Below are 18,915 nucleotides of genomic sequence, written 5' to 3' on the forward strand. Positions count from 1 at the left end.
CCCTCGGCTTGGCCCGCAATTATATAACATCTCCAAGCGAACATGTGATGGCATGCCCCACTCATATTCCACCATCTTCATTCTTCTTCTTCTTTTATATGTATAGTTGAAACGGTGTTTCCATAAAGGTGTTGATAAATTGGGTAGAGTCATTATTGTGAATATCAAATCTTATTGGGCTGTCAGAACAAATTGAATTAGTGAACCAATGAAAAAATAAAGTAAAATTCGTTAGAATCAGTTAATTAAATTTTTTAAAATAACAAATATTATCTAAATTTGCAACTACAAGTCTTAGCCACTATTTTCTTAACTTTGAAAATGAATTATAAATATATCAGTTTTGTATAAAAATATTCCTTTCACCCATACATAATTTTATAATTTTTTGGGTGAGCTATTAAAATTTTAATCCTACCAAGTAGCAGTGTACGTAATTGCTTAAATGGATAGTTATTTATATCATTCTCACTTTTTCTTTCATACTGAAATTAATAACCAAAACCTTGCCTCTCCATTTTCTAAAAATCAAAACTTGGAAATAGAAAAGGAAAGAAAGTGTTTGTCCTTTTATTTCTATTTTTTTATAATTCCTTTGATTTTCATAGTATTTAAAGTTATTCTTCGATTTTTATAATTATTACCCCAATTTTACAAAAAGTTTCAAGAACCTTTTTTGTGGGTGCAGACATGCAAAAAAAAAAAACTCAAGAACGTTACATAATTTCAAAAGTCATTGTGTATGTTTTTAAGTTTTAACTATTTCCCATTTTTATAAACTAGCTTCAAAGTACCTTTTAAAATCAAAGTTTTTATATTTACTTTCAAGTTCATCCAAACCAAACCAAACTTTAAAGATTGTTCTTTTCGTTTTAAAAATTTATCTTGCTATTTTATTTTAAAATATATATAATCTTAATCTAATATTAATATAATATTCATCTTAATATTTTCGTCGGCACTAGAAAGAAGATGAAAAAACTGAAACCCTATCTCGTCACCTAATCGAACTAAAACATTAATTAAAATTTCAATTAGGTATTAATTTGTTGGTATGTTAAAAACATGCAAACTAAAAATGCGGATTCAATTATATTATTAAAATGATTAAGTGATTTAAGTTGTTAAATAGTTAAAAGTAAAATTATATAATTTAATTAAATTAAAATTTTATGATCTATTTGAAAATTGAAATTAAATTCAATACCTGAGAATTAAAAGTTAAAATCTCTAATAGTAACTTTTCTTCCTATCTTAATTTGTTGGCATATATGGGAAAAGCTTATAATTGTTACTTTTTATTCTATTTAATTATTAAAGAGAAAGTAAAAAGAGTATGGGTTAAATTGACAAAATTATAAAGATTGAGGGTTAAATTTATGATTGTATCTAATATTTTAACAAAATTAACAGAAGATCTGAAAAAGAGACTAATTTTAATTAAATAAAAATAAATAGACCAAATCCACACAAATCAATTAGCACAGATACTATCCTCAAAATTTAACCTATAAAACCAGTTAGTCCATAAAATTTTTCGAAAAACCGCTTGCATATTTTAAATGAAAAATCAATTTAAAAGAAAAATAAAACTAAAGCTCCGTTTAATTTATGAAAATATTTTTTTATTTTAGTTATTTTCTATTGTTTAAAATTTTAAAATTAAGTTAATAAATAAAAATAATATAATATTTTAATAATAAAACATGAGAAGTAAAATGATTTTTATATTTATATGATTCGAACCAAGATTTAATATTTGTAAAACAGCTAAAAAATTATTTTGTATTTAATTAAACCAACCTCAATTAATTTAAAGTTAAAATTTTTATTTTCATAATTTTCAATTTTAAAACATATTTGTAGTGAAAATAACATTTTATTATTTTCTAATTTAAAAAAATAATCTATTTTGTAAAAAAGGAATGTTTTTAAAACCCAACAAAACCTTATTTTCTATTAACTAATAATTCAATTTTTTTTGTTGATGAGAATAAATAAATAAATAAAAGAAGGAGAAATCATATCTTCATTACATTAGACACGTCAGAAAGAAGAGAAAAGTAGGAATTGTATTATAGAAATGAAGAGAGAGAGGGGAAGTAAGTTGAAATAGAGGGAGGTTAGTTTTGTAAAATACTAGTAGCATGTGATGAATAAATAAATAAATAAAGAAGTAAAACGTTTGTTTCATACGCGTCTCTATGAGGCCCATATTCCGTCGCCATTACTGACCGACCTTTCTCGACCCCTTCAAATCCCCTCTCTCTCTCTCTCTCCTTAATTCCAACGCCAACGCCCCCTAATTTTCTCTCCAACCAAACACTAATTCTCTCCTTCCTCTCTATCCTCCCCTTCAAATTTGTTGTTTTCCTTTTCCTCCTTCGAAATCACCTCAAGGAGATATGGCTCAAAGAACCGAAAAAGAAGAGACTGAATTCAAAGTACCTGAAACCCTGACTCTATGCGTTAACAACTGCGGGGTTACGGGGAATCCAGCCACCAACAACATGTGCCAGAAATGTTTTAGTGCCACCACGGCCGCCACATCCTCCTCTTCCTCTTCCACCAACAACACCGCTACTTCCGCTACCGACGATAAATCCTCGAGATCTACGCCGACTCGTTCACAGGACAACCGATCCGACTCCGCTCCGCCTACAACAGCTGCAACAACGGCAACAGCAACAGCAACGACGAATAGTCCGATGACTGCTTCAAATCGGTCTGGATACGATACCGCGGAAAAGAAGTCGGTGAATCGATGTTCTGGTTGCAGAAAACGCGTTGGGTTGACGGGGTTCCGGTGTCGATGCGGGGAGCTTTTCTGTTCGGACCATCGGTACTCGGATCGACACGATTGTAGCTACGACTACAAGGCGGCGGGTCGCGAAGCCATCGCTAGGGAAAATCCCGTGGTTAAAGCAGCCAAGATTATCAGAGTTTAGTTTTTACCAAATGGATCCAAATTAAATTAAATAAACTATTCAAAACATTTTTCGACCTGAAAATAGCAAGTTGTGGAGATCTATGCTCGATCTCAAAAAGAAAAAGAAAAAAGTAAAAAAAGACTGTTTCAGAGAGGGAGAAATGAGTCGGTCGAAATCTTGATTGCAAAAATTCCTGGAGATGAACAAGATTCTCTCTCCTCTGATTCTTCTGGTTGGATCAAATCTATAGTATATCATATCCCATCTTTACTTTTTACTTTTTACATTTTATTATTAATTTAGAAACGAAAGATTATTGTGGTTTATTAGTTGCAGTTGATATGTGTTACGGTGACTAGACCCCTTCCATGATCAAGATCTTATATATCGAGGCTTTGGTTTAGATTGATCGTTTGTTTGTTTGTTTGAGATCCATATGTTTGATGGAATTATTGCTAATTTTGAAATTCGTTCATAAACTAATTTAAAGGGATAATAATGGCATGTATCTTAAATTCGGTGGACAGCTTTGGGCAATGATGTAATTTTGTTGTTTTCGGTGTTGAAATCTATACTATTTTTATATTTGTTAGTATCACAGTTTCTAATAAAATGAAGAATACTCTCTTTGAAAATGACGTATATAATAATTCTTTTAGAAAAAAAGTCTATCAAATATTTTAACCGGACAGGTGTGGCAAATAAAAAATAAATGAAATAGTAATGGTTTTATAAGTGGCCAGGGGTTTGATACGATTGATTAGATGTTGTATTTTGCCCAATCCAATCAGTAGTAGGCACGTGTAGATAGATATGAAAAAGAAAAAAAAAAAACAGGCTGTAAAGATGGGTTGGGTGGTTGCTGTTGAAGAACAAAATCCAATAAAATAATGTTAAAAGAGATTGGGGGAGGGGGACGTGTGAGGAAAACGATCTTCGGGTCGGGTTTGGTATTGGGTCCATATTTGTGTTCCACAGCCGTATTGATTTTGTCGAATAGCAATACCACTGCGCATGGGGGACCAATTAATTGCAGTGTCCTTTCTTGGCCTGAAAAGCTGTGAATAACAAACTTTACTTTAATACTTCTTCTATTTAATTTTCGCTATTTTTTCTGTTTAATATCACTCAAGTAATATATATACACTCACAAACGGGACAAATTTATCCCGAAAAAAATAATTGACAAACTATATTATTTTTCTTAAAATTTATCGATTTAAGCTATTTTCGAAGAGAGAAAAAGAACGTTTCTTAAAGGGCACATTTTCATTGTTGTTTCAGAAAAAATGCGCCACGTAGGATGCATCGTAGCGCGTTTTCTCTGGAACATCAGTGAAAACATACCTTGTAAGATGTATTTTCTGTTCAACGGTAATTTCCCAACGATCATAAATCCAAACAACTATTTTTCCTATATAAATCCTCCAATTATCATTTCATTCAATTCAACTCTCAACTTATTGTTCTCAATTTGTTATTCTAAATTCCCATTTCCATTTTTTTTAATATTTCTAAAACTTTTGATTTTATTTTATTCAATTTTCGATGACATATCAGCTTATTCGTTTGGATGACATGAACATCTCCGACGTTCAATTACAAATGGTAATAAAATATTATTTAATTATTTAATTTTAATTCGTTAATAATTATGATGTTAAGAAAAAATATCAAATTATTTAATTTTAAATAGTTAATTATTATGCTCTTGAGGTTAGTAGTTTTTTATGTTTATATACTTAGGCTGAAGATCAAATTTTGGAGACGTACATAAACAACTTAATCGAAGGTGCACTAGAGGTCATTCATGGACACTTGCGAGATGTAGACTTTTTATATGTTACTCGCATGCTCGGGGAACTAAATTGGATTCCCCACTCATCAGTGCTTTGGTCGAGAGATGAAGACCGGAGATGCACATGTTCTATCTCCCCTACGGTGAATGTACAATTACACTCGAGGACGTCAGTTTACAACTCGGTCTACTAGTCGATAGGGATGTCGTTACAGAGCTAGTTGTTAGTGTCGATTGGAGTGCAACATGCGAGAAACTACTGGGGAATGTCGAACAGGTTTAAAGGTAGCCGGATTGAGATAAGATGGTTGGAGAACAACTTCGTAACTATCAACACTTCAACGAACGACGTTGAAAAGGAGAAATTCACGCACGCATTCATCGTGAGGTTGATCGGGGGCTTACTAATGCTAGATAAATCTCATAATCTGGTACACTTGAGGTGGTTAATACTACAAGTCGGCTTGAGAGAAGTGGGAAGATTTAACTGGAGATCGACAGTGCTGGTGACATTGTACCGAGAAACGTTTGACGATACCGAAAAAGCTAAAATAGGCGTTTGCATGTTACTTCTTCAATTGTGGGCATGGTATTGACTACCATTTCTACGCCCCTAAGTGCAAGTCCCTTACGAATTCCCACTCGTAACATGGTAAATTTATTTGATAATATTGTTATCGTATCAAACTTTTCACTATTATAATTTTGGAATAACATTTTTTGTACAGGTGAAACAACCCCGCCAGACATAGCGATATACCGACCAAGCTCGAGGACATCTGACTAGCTTTAGACCAACAAACAGAAGATGATGTTAGTTTATTAATTTTATAGTTATCAATTTTTTATTCCAACATTTTAAATTAAATATTCGACACTTGTTGGAATTTATAAATCCGTACTATAGTTTGTATGGATGTCATACGCGAATCCAAGGATTCAAGAATACCTCCTAGATGAATTTTTGGCCAACCACAGAATCTGGCACGTGAAAGTGTCATTGATCATGTTTGCAACTGTCGAGATACACGAATTTAACTGAGCTATGCAGCAGTTTGAGTGTACACTGTATTCCGCCACAACCTTAGAAGCTCGATGACTTGCACAAGATCGACTTACGGGGGAAAATAGACGAAGATTGGACAACATTCCGCAAGAAGTATATCGAGATTTGGCAGCAGGGGTACAATTACTTGCCAATGTGTGAACTATTTCTTGAGCTGGATTTGGTGACAGCTCCGGATTACATGGATTGGTCTAGACATCACGAGAAGTCGTATCTACTTTCGGCTTCAAAAAGTAGCCAACATTGTCGTATGAGGCCAAGACAAATACCCATCAATCTCAAGTTGGGAGGAGATGTTGCGGAGGGATTGACATGTCCGCCACATGCATACAAGGACCCGATTGTCGAGCAACATCTTGGTTAGTATAGTTTATTTATTCTTATCACAAACCCTTTTTATTTCATACCATCATCACAGTACACATAATCATTCCCTGCATCAACACATACAACACCGATTTATTTTACATGAGCACCATATCACGCACAATCGTTCCCTGCACCAACACATTCATCACCACTTTATTTCACATAAGCACCATTACATGAGCAATCTTTCCCTGCACCAGCACATTCATCATAAGTTTATTACACACAAGCATCACAACACGTGCAACCATTCCTTTCACTGACACAACCATCAACAGTTTATTTTTCACAAGCACCATAGCATACACAATCATTCCATGCACCGATACGTTCTCCAACTCTATATGTCCTATAACCACCACCCACTGCATCATATTACATGCCTCATGTCCAGCTGCACGAACACATCTCATATTGTCGATAGTGTCACAAACACCCTCAGTATCGTTATTTTTTCGATTTGGGTCGTCCTCACACACACCTACTTGATCGAAAGGGATGTACTATCAGTAACTAGAACACATTCACAATCATCCATATAGGAAGAAGATGAGATCATCGATCAACCCCGAAGTACACATGAATAGGAGGTTGAAAAGGAGTCGTCAGCCTCAATAGTGTGACGAAACCCTAAGCGTGCCAGACACGCACTCGATTGTAGCACACATTTGGGACATCGTACACCATGAAACCCGGGTCATCTCATCGAACGATGTTCAAAGCTTGACCATTAGATCCACTTTTCTCCAGTTTAGTGAAAATGGGATCTGGTTCTGAAATCACTGTAATTTTCGTACCATTTGATCTGGAATCCTCTATTGGGTCATTATTTATTACTTTATCATCATCGACCTTCTCAATCTTGCTCTCACCGATTGAGGTTGTTGAGAGTAGACCATCCATTCTTATAAATTTGACGTCAGCCTCAAAATCACTTCTTTTTGACCTATCCCGGTAACTTGATGATGTACCCACTTGAGTGTTACTGGTGTTGATCATCGACATCCTAAAGTTAAAATCAAAGGCACTGACGGAATGTTATGCGGGTGTGTCATACACCCGATAACCGAATACACCTAACCATTTTCTAAAATTGGTGTCAAAGGACGAAACAGATGAATGTCTCGCTATTGACGATGGTTTTAACGGTATGAGCTCTGCAGTAATGATGTGAACCCACCGCACAACCATGCGGTAGGACTTTCAGCTCCTTGAATCGGGGTAGAACTTAACAGACACTATGCCATCGAGCTTTGGCCACATTCGTCCTCTTCGACAAAGTAGACATAAAACTCCAGTACAACACTCCCACTAGAGTAATGGGATTTGATCACTTGCTCTAGATCGTTGTCCCTCATGACCTCATAGATGGCATATCTAACAGGTTCTTATGAAGACATATATATCTCAATTTGAGGCTCAAAATTTTTCTCTAAATCCCTATTTTGTGCCTAATCCTTATCCGAAGATCTTTCAATGTTAGGCCGCGGTTGAAAGGCAGATCTTCAGATTGTACTAATACAAAAACGAGGCCAATCTTATTCTCACAATTTTGACTGTTGTAATAGATAACTACTCTGACTCGTCTGTTCATTTCAACAAAAATATTGTATTCCATATGTTTAAAACCAATGAAATAGTAAGAAAACACAGTTCCCATCATCCAAGACCGTAAACTTACATGTAATTTAAAGAATTACATTTGCTTCGACAACAACGTAAGAATGAAATCTAAGCTTGTATGACAACGCTTATTGCTCGTAATGCCAAGTAACCTTCAAAAATTTACTTCAAAAGCCTTATGAAAAACCAAATGCTTGTATTATGCTTATAGAATTTTAAAGGGTAGAAAATGCTGTAACAGCCCAGTTTTAGTTAAATCAGAACAGTGGTTTTGGAACTACAAATCTGAGGTCAAAAAATTATTTTAATATTATTTTTGGTATTTACAACATGTGATTATATATGTGTGAAAGTTTCATAAAGGAATTTTACTGTTTGAATGCTTAATTTGGTAAAAAAGACTAAATCGCGTAATGCGTAACAGTTGTGTTCTATAAGCTAAAGGTGTCTAATAGCTATAGAACATTAAAGTAAAGGTCTTTAAGTGGTAAATAGGCCATTTGTAAGTTAGTGGATGATAGTGGAGTGGCATTTGGTGTAATTACTAATGTTTTTAATGGTAAAATAGTAAATAAGTAAATTACTGATAAAATAAATAAAACCAAAGCTAAAATTTTATCCATCTTTTCTTCCTTAGCCGAATATTGAAGAAGAAAGACACCATTGATGAACACTTAGGGTTCGACACACACATAGCTTGATTAAGGTACGGTTTGAGCTCGATTTTTGATAATTTTTACTTTTTTGAGATCGTTGCTTCGTGTTCTAGCTAGCCCATGCCCTAATTTTTGAATTTGGTTGATGAATTTGTGAGTTTCCATTGATGATAGCTTGATGTTTTTGAATGTTGATGATGTAAAATGAATAATTATTGATAGATTAAAATGTTTTGTGAGTTTCCATTGATGATAGCTTGATGTTTTTGAATGTTGATGATGTAAAATGAATAATTATTGATAGATTAATATGTTTTGTAAAGTGACTTTTGACAAAAATGTCAAATAGGGATTAAATTGTGAAATATGCAAATTGAGTGGTTGAAATGTGAAATAAATAAAAGTTTTGGGCTGCTAGGGGCACTATAGTAATTCAGCTAAGCTTGGGTTATATTGAATTGTGTGAATTTTGTGTATTTGTGAAATAGGGACTAAATTGAATAAATGTGAAACTTTAAGGGATAAAGTGCAAAAATTTCCAAATAGGTATTTTTGGATGAAATTGAATGAATAGGTGATTAAATGAGTTAAATTTGAATTCATATAGATAAAGAAAGAAAAAATCAGATTTAGATTGGGGGAAATCAAAAGTTGACGAGTAATTAATCTGATCCGTTCGTTTCCGTACGAGGTAAGTTCATAAGTAAATAAATGTTTTTGAATTCAAATGTATATGTTTTATATATTGCTGAATTGATTTAAATATAGATATATACATTTCCGAATTGATTTGTATATGTATACATATATATTGCCGAATTGATTTAAGCATTGGATGACTGGTTTCGTACATAAATTGATTTAATTACGAAGTCAAAAGCTCCGAATGAATCTTAGGAAATGTATAGGATACTGATGTCATGATATTAGGACTTCCGAGGTGTGATTTCGTGTAAGACCATGTATGAGATATTGGCATCGAGTGAGAAAACGTGTAAGATCCTGTCTGGGACAGTGGCATCGATATATGTTAATATGTAAGACCATATCCAGGATATGGCATTGTACGAGCTTTATATGATTTCCGTGTGTTCTTAACAATTCCGAATGCGAATTTGAGCTAAATGGTTCAGGTATGTGTGAAGTTTATATCTTTATGAAATAATAAGGTAAGTTTAGTACTTAATGTGATAATATGAATTTATATGATATAGTTAAATGTATATGTGTTTGAGATTTATTTAAATTCGACCTAGTTGAATTGAATTATAAATATCATTAAGATGATTTATTTGCTTATGGCTTACTAAGCTTCCAAAGCTTACTTTGTGCATCCTTCCATTGTATTATAGAGATATATAAAGCTAGCTCGAGCATGGGGATCGTCAAGAATTATCGTCACACTATCAATCGCCATTTTGGTATTCTGAAAGCTTGATATTATGGCATATGGCATGTATAGACTATGGCAATTTTTGAATTGTATATAAGTTGTCATGCGAAATGGCTTGTTAGAGATACTAATTTTTATGTATATTCGGTCATGTTATAAGCTCTTTTGGGAAGTATGTTTCGAGGTATATATGTATGATAATGTTTGGTTATAAGATTCAGCTTGAGTAATGATTTAGTTGGTGGATGTGTTTTGCTATAATGTAATATGATTCGATGTATGTTAGTTGGTTCGAAATTTGAATAGTAGAATGGTTATGACTTGGTTAAATTTCAATGTATGAATTGTATTGTGAAATTGGTTTGCACGGAAAAGAAGTATGATTTGTATATGAGATATGATTAGTAGACATGAATTGTGATAAATGACTGTGTTAGACTGTGTTGTGTTAGGTAATGCCTCGTAACCCTAATTCGGTGACGGATAAGGGTTAGGGGTGTTACAAACGCTCCCACATAGGTTCATTTTTTAGAAATAATAAATTTTATCCCGAAAATCTCGGGTTAGAGAAAACCTCAAAGAGAAAACGCCCCTTATAAGAGGTGTTTTCAACTAATATGTTAGAAATAAACTAAAAATGCCTCCTATAGGAGGCATTTTCCATTAAAAAATGCAAAGAGGAAACGCCTCTTGTAGAAAGCGTTTTCACAGCAATGTCAAACGAAAACACCTCCTGCAGAGAGCGTTTTGCCTCTAGGGGTTTCAACTCCAACCAAAGCTAATGGCTTCTGTGTCTAAGACCTGCAACTTAGGATTCTCGGGATAAAAAATTCACATTTTATCTCGTCTCATTCCCTATATAAATGCACTAAACCTAAACCTAATCACTCATATCTCTAAATGTTTTCATTCTTTCTCCCGTGTCTTAAAAGTTTTGGGTTTGAAGATTTATTTCCCTTGCTTTGAGAGAGACATAATTTTAGTTTTAAGTTATGTTTAGGTTCATGGTGATGTTATGTAGCTAGGTGACCTACAAATTTCACATGTCGTGTGAGCATCAAGCCATCACCCGAGAAGCCAAGATCACATTGCAACTCGAGGTCCAAGTTGGCAGTGATTATACCGTCTTGAGTTGAATTGTAAATAATGCTTCAAGTTTACAAATGGTATGCTGCCAAGGGACGGAGCATAGCTTTGGCCCCAGTAAGTGGTGGTTATACGGACATGAAAACAATTTTTTTCATCATCAAAAAAGAAAGTTATTCGCCACAAAAACATAAGTATGAAGAAGACAAATGCAGTGACATTTTAGTATAATCAAGTAATTCGGTGGACATGGATAAAAAAAATTACTTGATTGTATTAAAATGCCAATGCATTTGTCTTCCTCGTATTTATGTTTCTGTGGTGACTAGCTGTAACACCCCTAACCCTAAACCGTTATCAAAACAGGGTTACGGAGTATTACCGGACAAATCAAATATCTTATAACTAGTTCACAAATAAATAACAGACATAGCATCATTGTATCAAATATGTCATATTAGTTCCATTTCAGACTTGTAACCAATTTAAACATCATTCTACAACCATAATCACAAGACTATTATTTTTAACCTATACATCACCTAGATACATGCCACATTATCAAAAGAAAAGTACATCACTACAATTTTTCTGAGGTCGGGATTGCTCGGATCTTTGGATCGGACAACGGTTTTCTACTAACTCATATCGAAAACAATCGTATCTTTGAGTATAAGTATACTCAGTGGTATTACCATAATTCAAATTTATAACATTAATCAATAAATTATATACATTCAATTTATGCCTACAATTATTCATTAATTATCTCATACTTTAAATCAACTTGATCATTAATATCAATAAGCAATATTTAACTATCTTAATTTCATTGGATTTTCCACATCTCATTCCAATAGTTCATTTCAATTTATATACAAGTCATTCAATTTATCACTATATTCAATATCAACTCTATTGCAATTTGTACTCATTAATATCATATAACAAAAATTTACTCTTAATTAAATCATGAACTTTGGGTTCATGTCTTCAAATCTCATATCTCGATTTCCAATTCACATATCAATTCATAATTTCACTTTCTCATTTCTTTCCATAGCTCAATCAATCACACTTTTCAAATTTTCTCATTTCAATTATTTACCCCTATTAACTTAACTCGGACCTTGGCGGATACACGGATCCAACCAAACACACCAGAATGGCACCCAGTACCTCATCGGATAGTTCAAAGCAATAAAGTGACACCCAGTGTCTCAACGGCAGAGCCGGAGAAAGTTGGTACCCAGTACCTCATCTAATCTATCTGAAGAAATATAGTGACACCCAGTGTCTCATCGACTCGAGGTCGAAGTATCCTTAAACACTTCCAATCCTATGGAATGCCAACTATATCCGACTCAGCCCGACTAGTTAATAGGGTATTCAAATCATTTTTCTATTTCAAATTCACTTTCGATTCAATCACAATTCAATTCAAATTCACTTTCCACTTTCTAATCAATATACAATTCAATACCAATACATTTTCCACTTTTCAATCAATGTACCATCAAATGCTCATATATACATATATATATATATTCATACTTCATTTCAATTTCATTCAATTCACAATTTCTCATGTTCACAATTCAAATCAATTTCTCAATCCTATATGCATTTCAATACCACATTAATTCTTTTAATTCAAATCATATCACTAGTAATTTCCATTCAATTCACATACAATTCAATATCATTAAATTCAATATCGATTTTCACTTTATTTTATTTACTAAACATATTATTCAAAATTCAACAATTGCTATTAATAAATTTAATACCAATACGTATTTATCATTCAATTCAACCTTGATACTTACCTCAATTTGCTTATCATGTATATTAATTTAAATTTTAACAATTAATAATTAAATTCGAATTATGGTAATACTAACCGAAATTTCTCTCGAGTCACTCATTGTCCACCTTCTCCTTTCTTTCTTGGTCAATGACTCTTGCGCGACATTAGCTACGTAATTAAACAATTAAAAATCATTAATACCCAATTTCATTTAAATATTTTCATTTATTCCTAAACTTTACCTAAATTTTAATTTAATCCCTTATCAATACTAATTTTATTTTTCCAATCTAACTCCATATTCTCTCTTAATTCTTACTATAAACTCATTTTAACTCTTCAATTTCACCATAAATCCCTAATTTTGAGATTCTTTCAATTTAGTCCTTACTATTCAAAACTTGCACTTTATTTTACAATTAAATCCTTTACTAACTTCTAATTTGAAATTAAATCAATTTAACCCCTAATTCATCATCTTTCCCAACATGAACCATGTCTAAAAAAAATCTAATATCTTACAAAATTTCAACATAAATCCAAAAATACTTTGCTCTAGGATTCCAAAAATATCAAAATTACAAGAAAAGAGATTAAATTGACTTACCAAATTACCTTTGAACCTTGAAACCCCAAATTTTCCTTTATCTTTTTCTTTCTTTCTTTCTCCCCTGTTTCTTCTCTGTTTCGTCCGTTGCTATTATTTCTTTTCTTTTAGTTTCTGTTTATTTCTTTTACTTAGTTATTTAAGTTATACATATATATAATATAATATAATATAATATAATATAATATAATATAATTAAAATAATACTTGTTTATTAAGTAAATAAATATACTATATATTAACTAAAATATTCAGATATTTCTTTTGTTATGCCGCCTCAATTTAGGCTGATGGCATAATTACCTATTTGGTCATTTTAACTTTTCTTTAATCTATTATTCAACTTTCACCCCTACTTCAATTTAGTCTTTTTCCACAATAACTCCTAATTAAGTCAAATTTACTTAACCAAAACCTAATTAATCACACAAATAACACCGTAAATATTTTTAATAAATATTTACGAACCCGTTTCACTAAAACGGAGGCCCGATAATTCACTTTCCAATGCCTGCACTTTTTAGGTCGTTACACTAGCATCCTTTCTTGATGATGAAAAACTCATTGTTGTGCACGCATAACCACTGCCAACCAGGGCCCCATTTATGCTCCATCCCTTGTGTGACACTCATAACCTGTTTCCGTCACCGGAATAAGGTTACGGAATATTACTGTATATAACAAAACATTTTATAGCCAATAACAATTAATTTTAAAATTAATTTAATAAATACATAAGAAATTAGAAATGGAATATATCATGCATTTACGGGCTGAAAATCGAGTCTACGTGGCCTTAAAATAGCTTTCAAGCCATTAGTGACCAAATTGGAACAAATCAGAACATTTCAGGAAAAACTGAAAAATTTCACCTACAGGGGTCACACGACCGTGTGATAGAGCCCAGATCGTGTGGCTCCAAACATGGTTGTATGGCTATCCCACACGCCCATGTGAATCCACAGACGCATGTCACGCTCAGGCACATACAGTGTGTGACACCTGCTGCAGTGTGATGACCAAAGTGTCTCAAGCCATCTGTGCCCAAAAAATGACCAGAATCATGCTATTTCCTCACCCAATTTCATAGGTACCTAAACCAATTCATAATACATGTTCACAAGTCTATAAGTACACTTTAAAAAACCAAAACATGTCATTTTCAACTACTTAAGATCACATTATAAGGCTCATACCAAAACATCACCTAGCTATCAGTTACAAGTCTCAACATGAATACAACAAACCACTTCAACCATTTTATACCAAGTTAGAATCACACATACCATTTGTAACACCCCCTAACCCCAGACTGTCGTCGGAACAGGGTTACGAGGCATTATCGGACATCTCGAACAATTTACAAATAATTCTTAAATAAATAACAGACATATATAATGTAATCATAAATTCTTACTAATTGACTTAATTCAATTTTTTTTAAAAAAAAAATTCAATATAACCCCTTTATAAATATTGAACCTTCCCTGCAAATTTCAAATCGCAACCAAATCAATTCCAATAATTCAACCAATGCATTTATATACTCACATATACTTAAATCATACTAGACATATTGACTTAACAACTTAATTAATGAAAACCCTATTATCATTTCTAATTAACTCATAAAACTATTCAAGCCATTTCTATTCAATACCAATGCCATAAACAATTATATCATTTAACTAATTTAATCATCAAAACACCAAATACCTTTCTTTCCAACAAAATATATAACATACCAAAATAACCATTATAATCCCTATGTACATGCCACTTTCACTTAATAGAAGAAAACATCACCAAAATCTTTATGCCGAAGTCGGGATTGTTCTGGATGCTGAACCGAGACTCTGAACTCCTTTCAACCTACGCACGGAAACAACTGTATGCTGAGTATTTTATACTCAGTGGTATTACCATAATTCAAATTATAATAGCAATAAAGAATTATAATTACCAAACATGTAACTATCCAATTTCTTAAATATCAATTAATTCTTAAACTTTCATTAATTAACAATAACAATAAATTTTTTTTAGCTATTTTTTAATTTCAATCACATATCACATGTAACAATTTCAATCACTACATGAACATTAAGTTCATGCCTTTCATTTTCAATTTCAATTTCAATCCACAATTTTAAATTTTCTCATATTCAATACTACAATCGATCAAATTCATTTGATTTTCTCATTTCAATTATTCACCCTATTAATAATCTGGACTTTGATGGGATACACAGATTCCAACCCAAACACACCAGTATGACACATTGTGCCTAAAACGGTACATAGTACCTAATCAGTATGCGACACATAAGTGCCTGAAACGACACACGATGTGCCTGATATGACACACGAGGTGCCTAAAATACGACACATAAAGTGCTTAATCGGCAAGGCCGATAAATCTCGTACTCTTCCAAATCCTATGACATGCCAACTATATCCGACTCAGCCCGACTAGTTAATAGGGTATTCCAATTCTTAATTAAAACTCAATTCAGTCACAATTTCTCACATTTTCAATTGAATCATTTTCCATTTTTCAATCAATTTTCAATTCACATATTCCTAATTCAATACACTTTCTCAATTCAATATGCATTTCAATTATTCACATATAATCACAATTCAATTTTCACTTTTATTTCAAGAATTCATTTTCAATATCAATTATATTTTTCCATTCACTAATCAAAACACAATTCAATACCAACACATACTTTTCTCATTCAATTTAATTTTCCAAATTCAAATCATTATCATAATTCAATTCCAAATTTATTTTTCCATTTTCAAGTCAATATTCATTTCATTTATATAAATATATATATATATATATCCATTATTCAATTGAATTTCTTCCAACTTAATAATAGTACTTACCTTATTATTTGCTTACCATACACATAACTTAAATTTAACATTAATAATAAATAATTTGAATTATAGTAATACAAACCTGAATTTGCTCGATTATTCCTCAATAACCTTCTCCTTTCCTTTGTCTGTCGATGCCTCGAGTTCCTTGTTAGCTATGAAAATAATAATAATTTACACTATTAATTACAACATTAATTTATAATAATAGAATTTCTATCTAATTTATACTTTAATTCCAATTTAATCCTAACTAAATTTATTTATTTTTCTAATTTAATTCACACTCTAGTTCTATTCAAATTTCTTCCAAACTCAAATTTATCTGCTAAATTTTCAGCATTTTCATTAATTTCAAACTTTCCTCAATTTAGTCCCTACAACATAAAACTTATAGTTTATTTTACAATTTAACCCTTTTATCAATTCTAACTAGAAATTCTATCAATCAAACCCCAAATTTAACAATTTGTTCAACATAAATCATATTCAAAAATCAAAGAACTTTCAAAATTTTAACTTAAATTCAACAAAAATTTGTTTTAAGACCTCTAAAACATCAAAATTAAAAGAAAATGACTTGATTGACTTACCAAATTAAAGCTTAAAGCCTCAAACCCTAATTTTTCCCTTTTCTTTTCTTTCCCCTTTCCTTTCTTTCTTTTTCGTCTGTTCTCTGTTTCTTTTTACCTATTCTGTTTCTATTTCTCCTTTTCTATCTTTTATTTCTTTTATTTAATTAGTTTAATATAATTACAATAATATAATAATATAATATTATATACTTAAATGATAAGTAAATATGTAATAACTACTAATATATGTATTTCATTTTTCCACATGTCATCATATGCACCATACATTTGTCAACTTTTTTTGTTTATTTAAAATATAATAACATAATATAATATATTTTATAATAAAATAATATATTAATATATTTAAAACATAAAAAATCTAAGATTTTTATCATACTTATGCGCCTCATTTCTTGTTAATGGCTTAATTGCCATTTTAATCCTTTTTATTTTCTATTAATCTATAATTCAACTTTTACCCCCAATTCAATTTAGTCTTTTTTCCTAATTTCTCTTAATTAGACTAAATTCATCTAATTAAAACTTAATCGGACACATTACTAGACTCATAATTACTCCTAATAATTATTTACGAACTCGGTTTACTAAGACGGAGGCCCGATATTGCACTTTTTCGATGCCCGTGAATTTTGGGTCATTACGTTTCTCCCCCCTTTAATAAATTTCGTCCTCAAAATTTACCTGAGAAGAGATGAGGATATTGCGCTCTTATAGTTTCTTCTGGTTCCCAAGTTGCTTCTTCCACATTATGATTTCTCCATAGCACTTTCACTAGAGGAACCCGTTTATTTCTCAACTCTTTTACTTTTCGAGCCAACATTTGAACTGGCTTTTCTTCATAAGTCAAATCAGATCAAATTTCAATGTTTTCAGTAGGAATAACATGAAAAGGATCTGATCTATATCTCCGAAGCATCGAAACATGAAAAACATCCTGAATCTTCTGTAATTCTGGAGGTAAAGCCAATCGATAGCCAACCGGTCTGATTCTTTCCACTATTTTATACGGCCCAATAAAACGTGGACTCAATTTACCTTTCCGGCCAAATCTCAAGACTTTCTTCCAAGGTGACACCTTCAGAAATACTTTATCACCAGCGGAATATCCTATATCTCGTCGTTTCAAATTCGAATAAGATTTTTGTCTATCGAAGGCTGCCTTCAACCCATCTCTAATCTTCTTAACTGTTTCCTCTGTTTCTTTAATTAATTCAAGCCCAATCGCTTTTCTTTCATTCAATTCTATCCAACATACAAGCGATCGACACTTTCAACCATATAAAGCTTCATAAGGAGCCATCTGAATACTAGATTGGAAACTATTATTATAAACAAGCTCGGCCAATAGTAAGTAATGTTCCCAACCTGATTCAAAATCAATGATACAAGCTCTCAACATGTCTTCCAAAATCTGAATTACCCGCTCGGATTGTCCGTTAGTTTGTGGATGAAATGCAATACTAAAATTGAGTCGAGTTCCTAGCCAATCGATAGCTCTCAACATGTCTTCCAAAATCTCGATGTAAATCGAGGATCCCGATCTGAAATTATCGTCAACATGTTCTTGATCTAAAATAATAGCTTCATTCAATTAACTAAATCAATAACAAAATTAAGTCATTTTATGTAATTAAGGCTTTTTTGACATTTTTATAAATTTACCCTAAACATTTCACTTTTATTCAATTTAGTCCATATGCCCAAAATTCACAATTAAACCAATTTATTCAAAACCCATCCTAGCTGATTGTCAACAACCCCCCAATTTAGCCTATATTTGTGATTAGTTCACAAGTCCTTGAAAGTTTATCACTTTAACAATTTAGTCCTTAAACATTAAAATCATCAAAAATTACTTTACAAAATAACCTTAACTAACAATCAAACTCAATAACCATCCATCAAACTTTAAAAACAATCCAAACACATTAATGGCATAATCTAAAACATTTGACAGTTTTACAATTAGTCCTCGGGTTAACTAGATTAAGCTAATACGAGCTTAAAAACATAAAAATTACTAAAAAAAGACCAAGTTTCACCTACCTATTGATGGAACAAAGTTAGCCGAATGAAGTTCTTTTCT

The 18,915-nt window shown here is 32.0% G+C and overlaps 1 protein-coding gene and 1 long non-coding RNA gene across 2 annotated transcripts; one reads left to right on the forward strand and one right to left on the reverse strand.

Moving 5' to 3' along the window:
• The first annotated feature begins 2,194 nt into the window (after nt 1-2,194).
• LOC105791792 (zinc finger A20 and AN1 domain-containing stress-associated protein 5) lies at nt 2,195-3,333 on the forward strand. The gene has a single exon (XM_012620022.2). The coding sequence runs from the start codon at nt 2,406-2,408 to the stop codon at nt 2,946-2,948; it is 543 nt and encodes a 180-aa protein (XP_012475476.1). The 5' UTR covers nt 2,195-2,405; the 3' UTR covers nt 2,949-3,333.
• Nucleotides 3,334-14,986: 11,653 nt separating this feature from the next.
• On the reverse strand, nt 14,987-18,713 carry LOC128043135 (uncharacterized). Its single transcript, XR_008198920.1, has 3 exons — nt 17,511-18,713; nt 16,313-16,385; nt 14,987-15,210 (listed from the first exon to the last, which is right to left on the reverse strand). It is a non-coding gene; the product is annotated as an uncharacterized LOC128043135 (long non-coding RNA).
• Between the last annotated feature and the right edge of the window lie 202 nt (nt 18,714-18,915).

This window comes from Gossypium raimondii, chromosome 8 (genome assembly GCF_025698545.1).
Source record: "Gossypium raimondii isolate GPD5lz chromosome 8, ASM2569854v1, whole genome shotgun sequence".
Classification (NCBI taxonomy): Eukaryota; Viridiplantae; Streptophyta; class Magnoliopsida; order Malvales; family Malvaceae; genus Gossypium; species Gossypium raimondii.

Bases quoted from the DNA above. Each gene is read 5' to 3' on its own strand.
- LOC105791792 (XM_012620022.2), top strand. From the start codon at position 2,406: ATGGCTCAAAGAACCGAAAAAGAAGAGACTGAATTCAAAGTACCTGAA.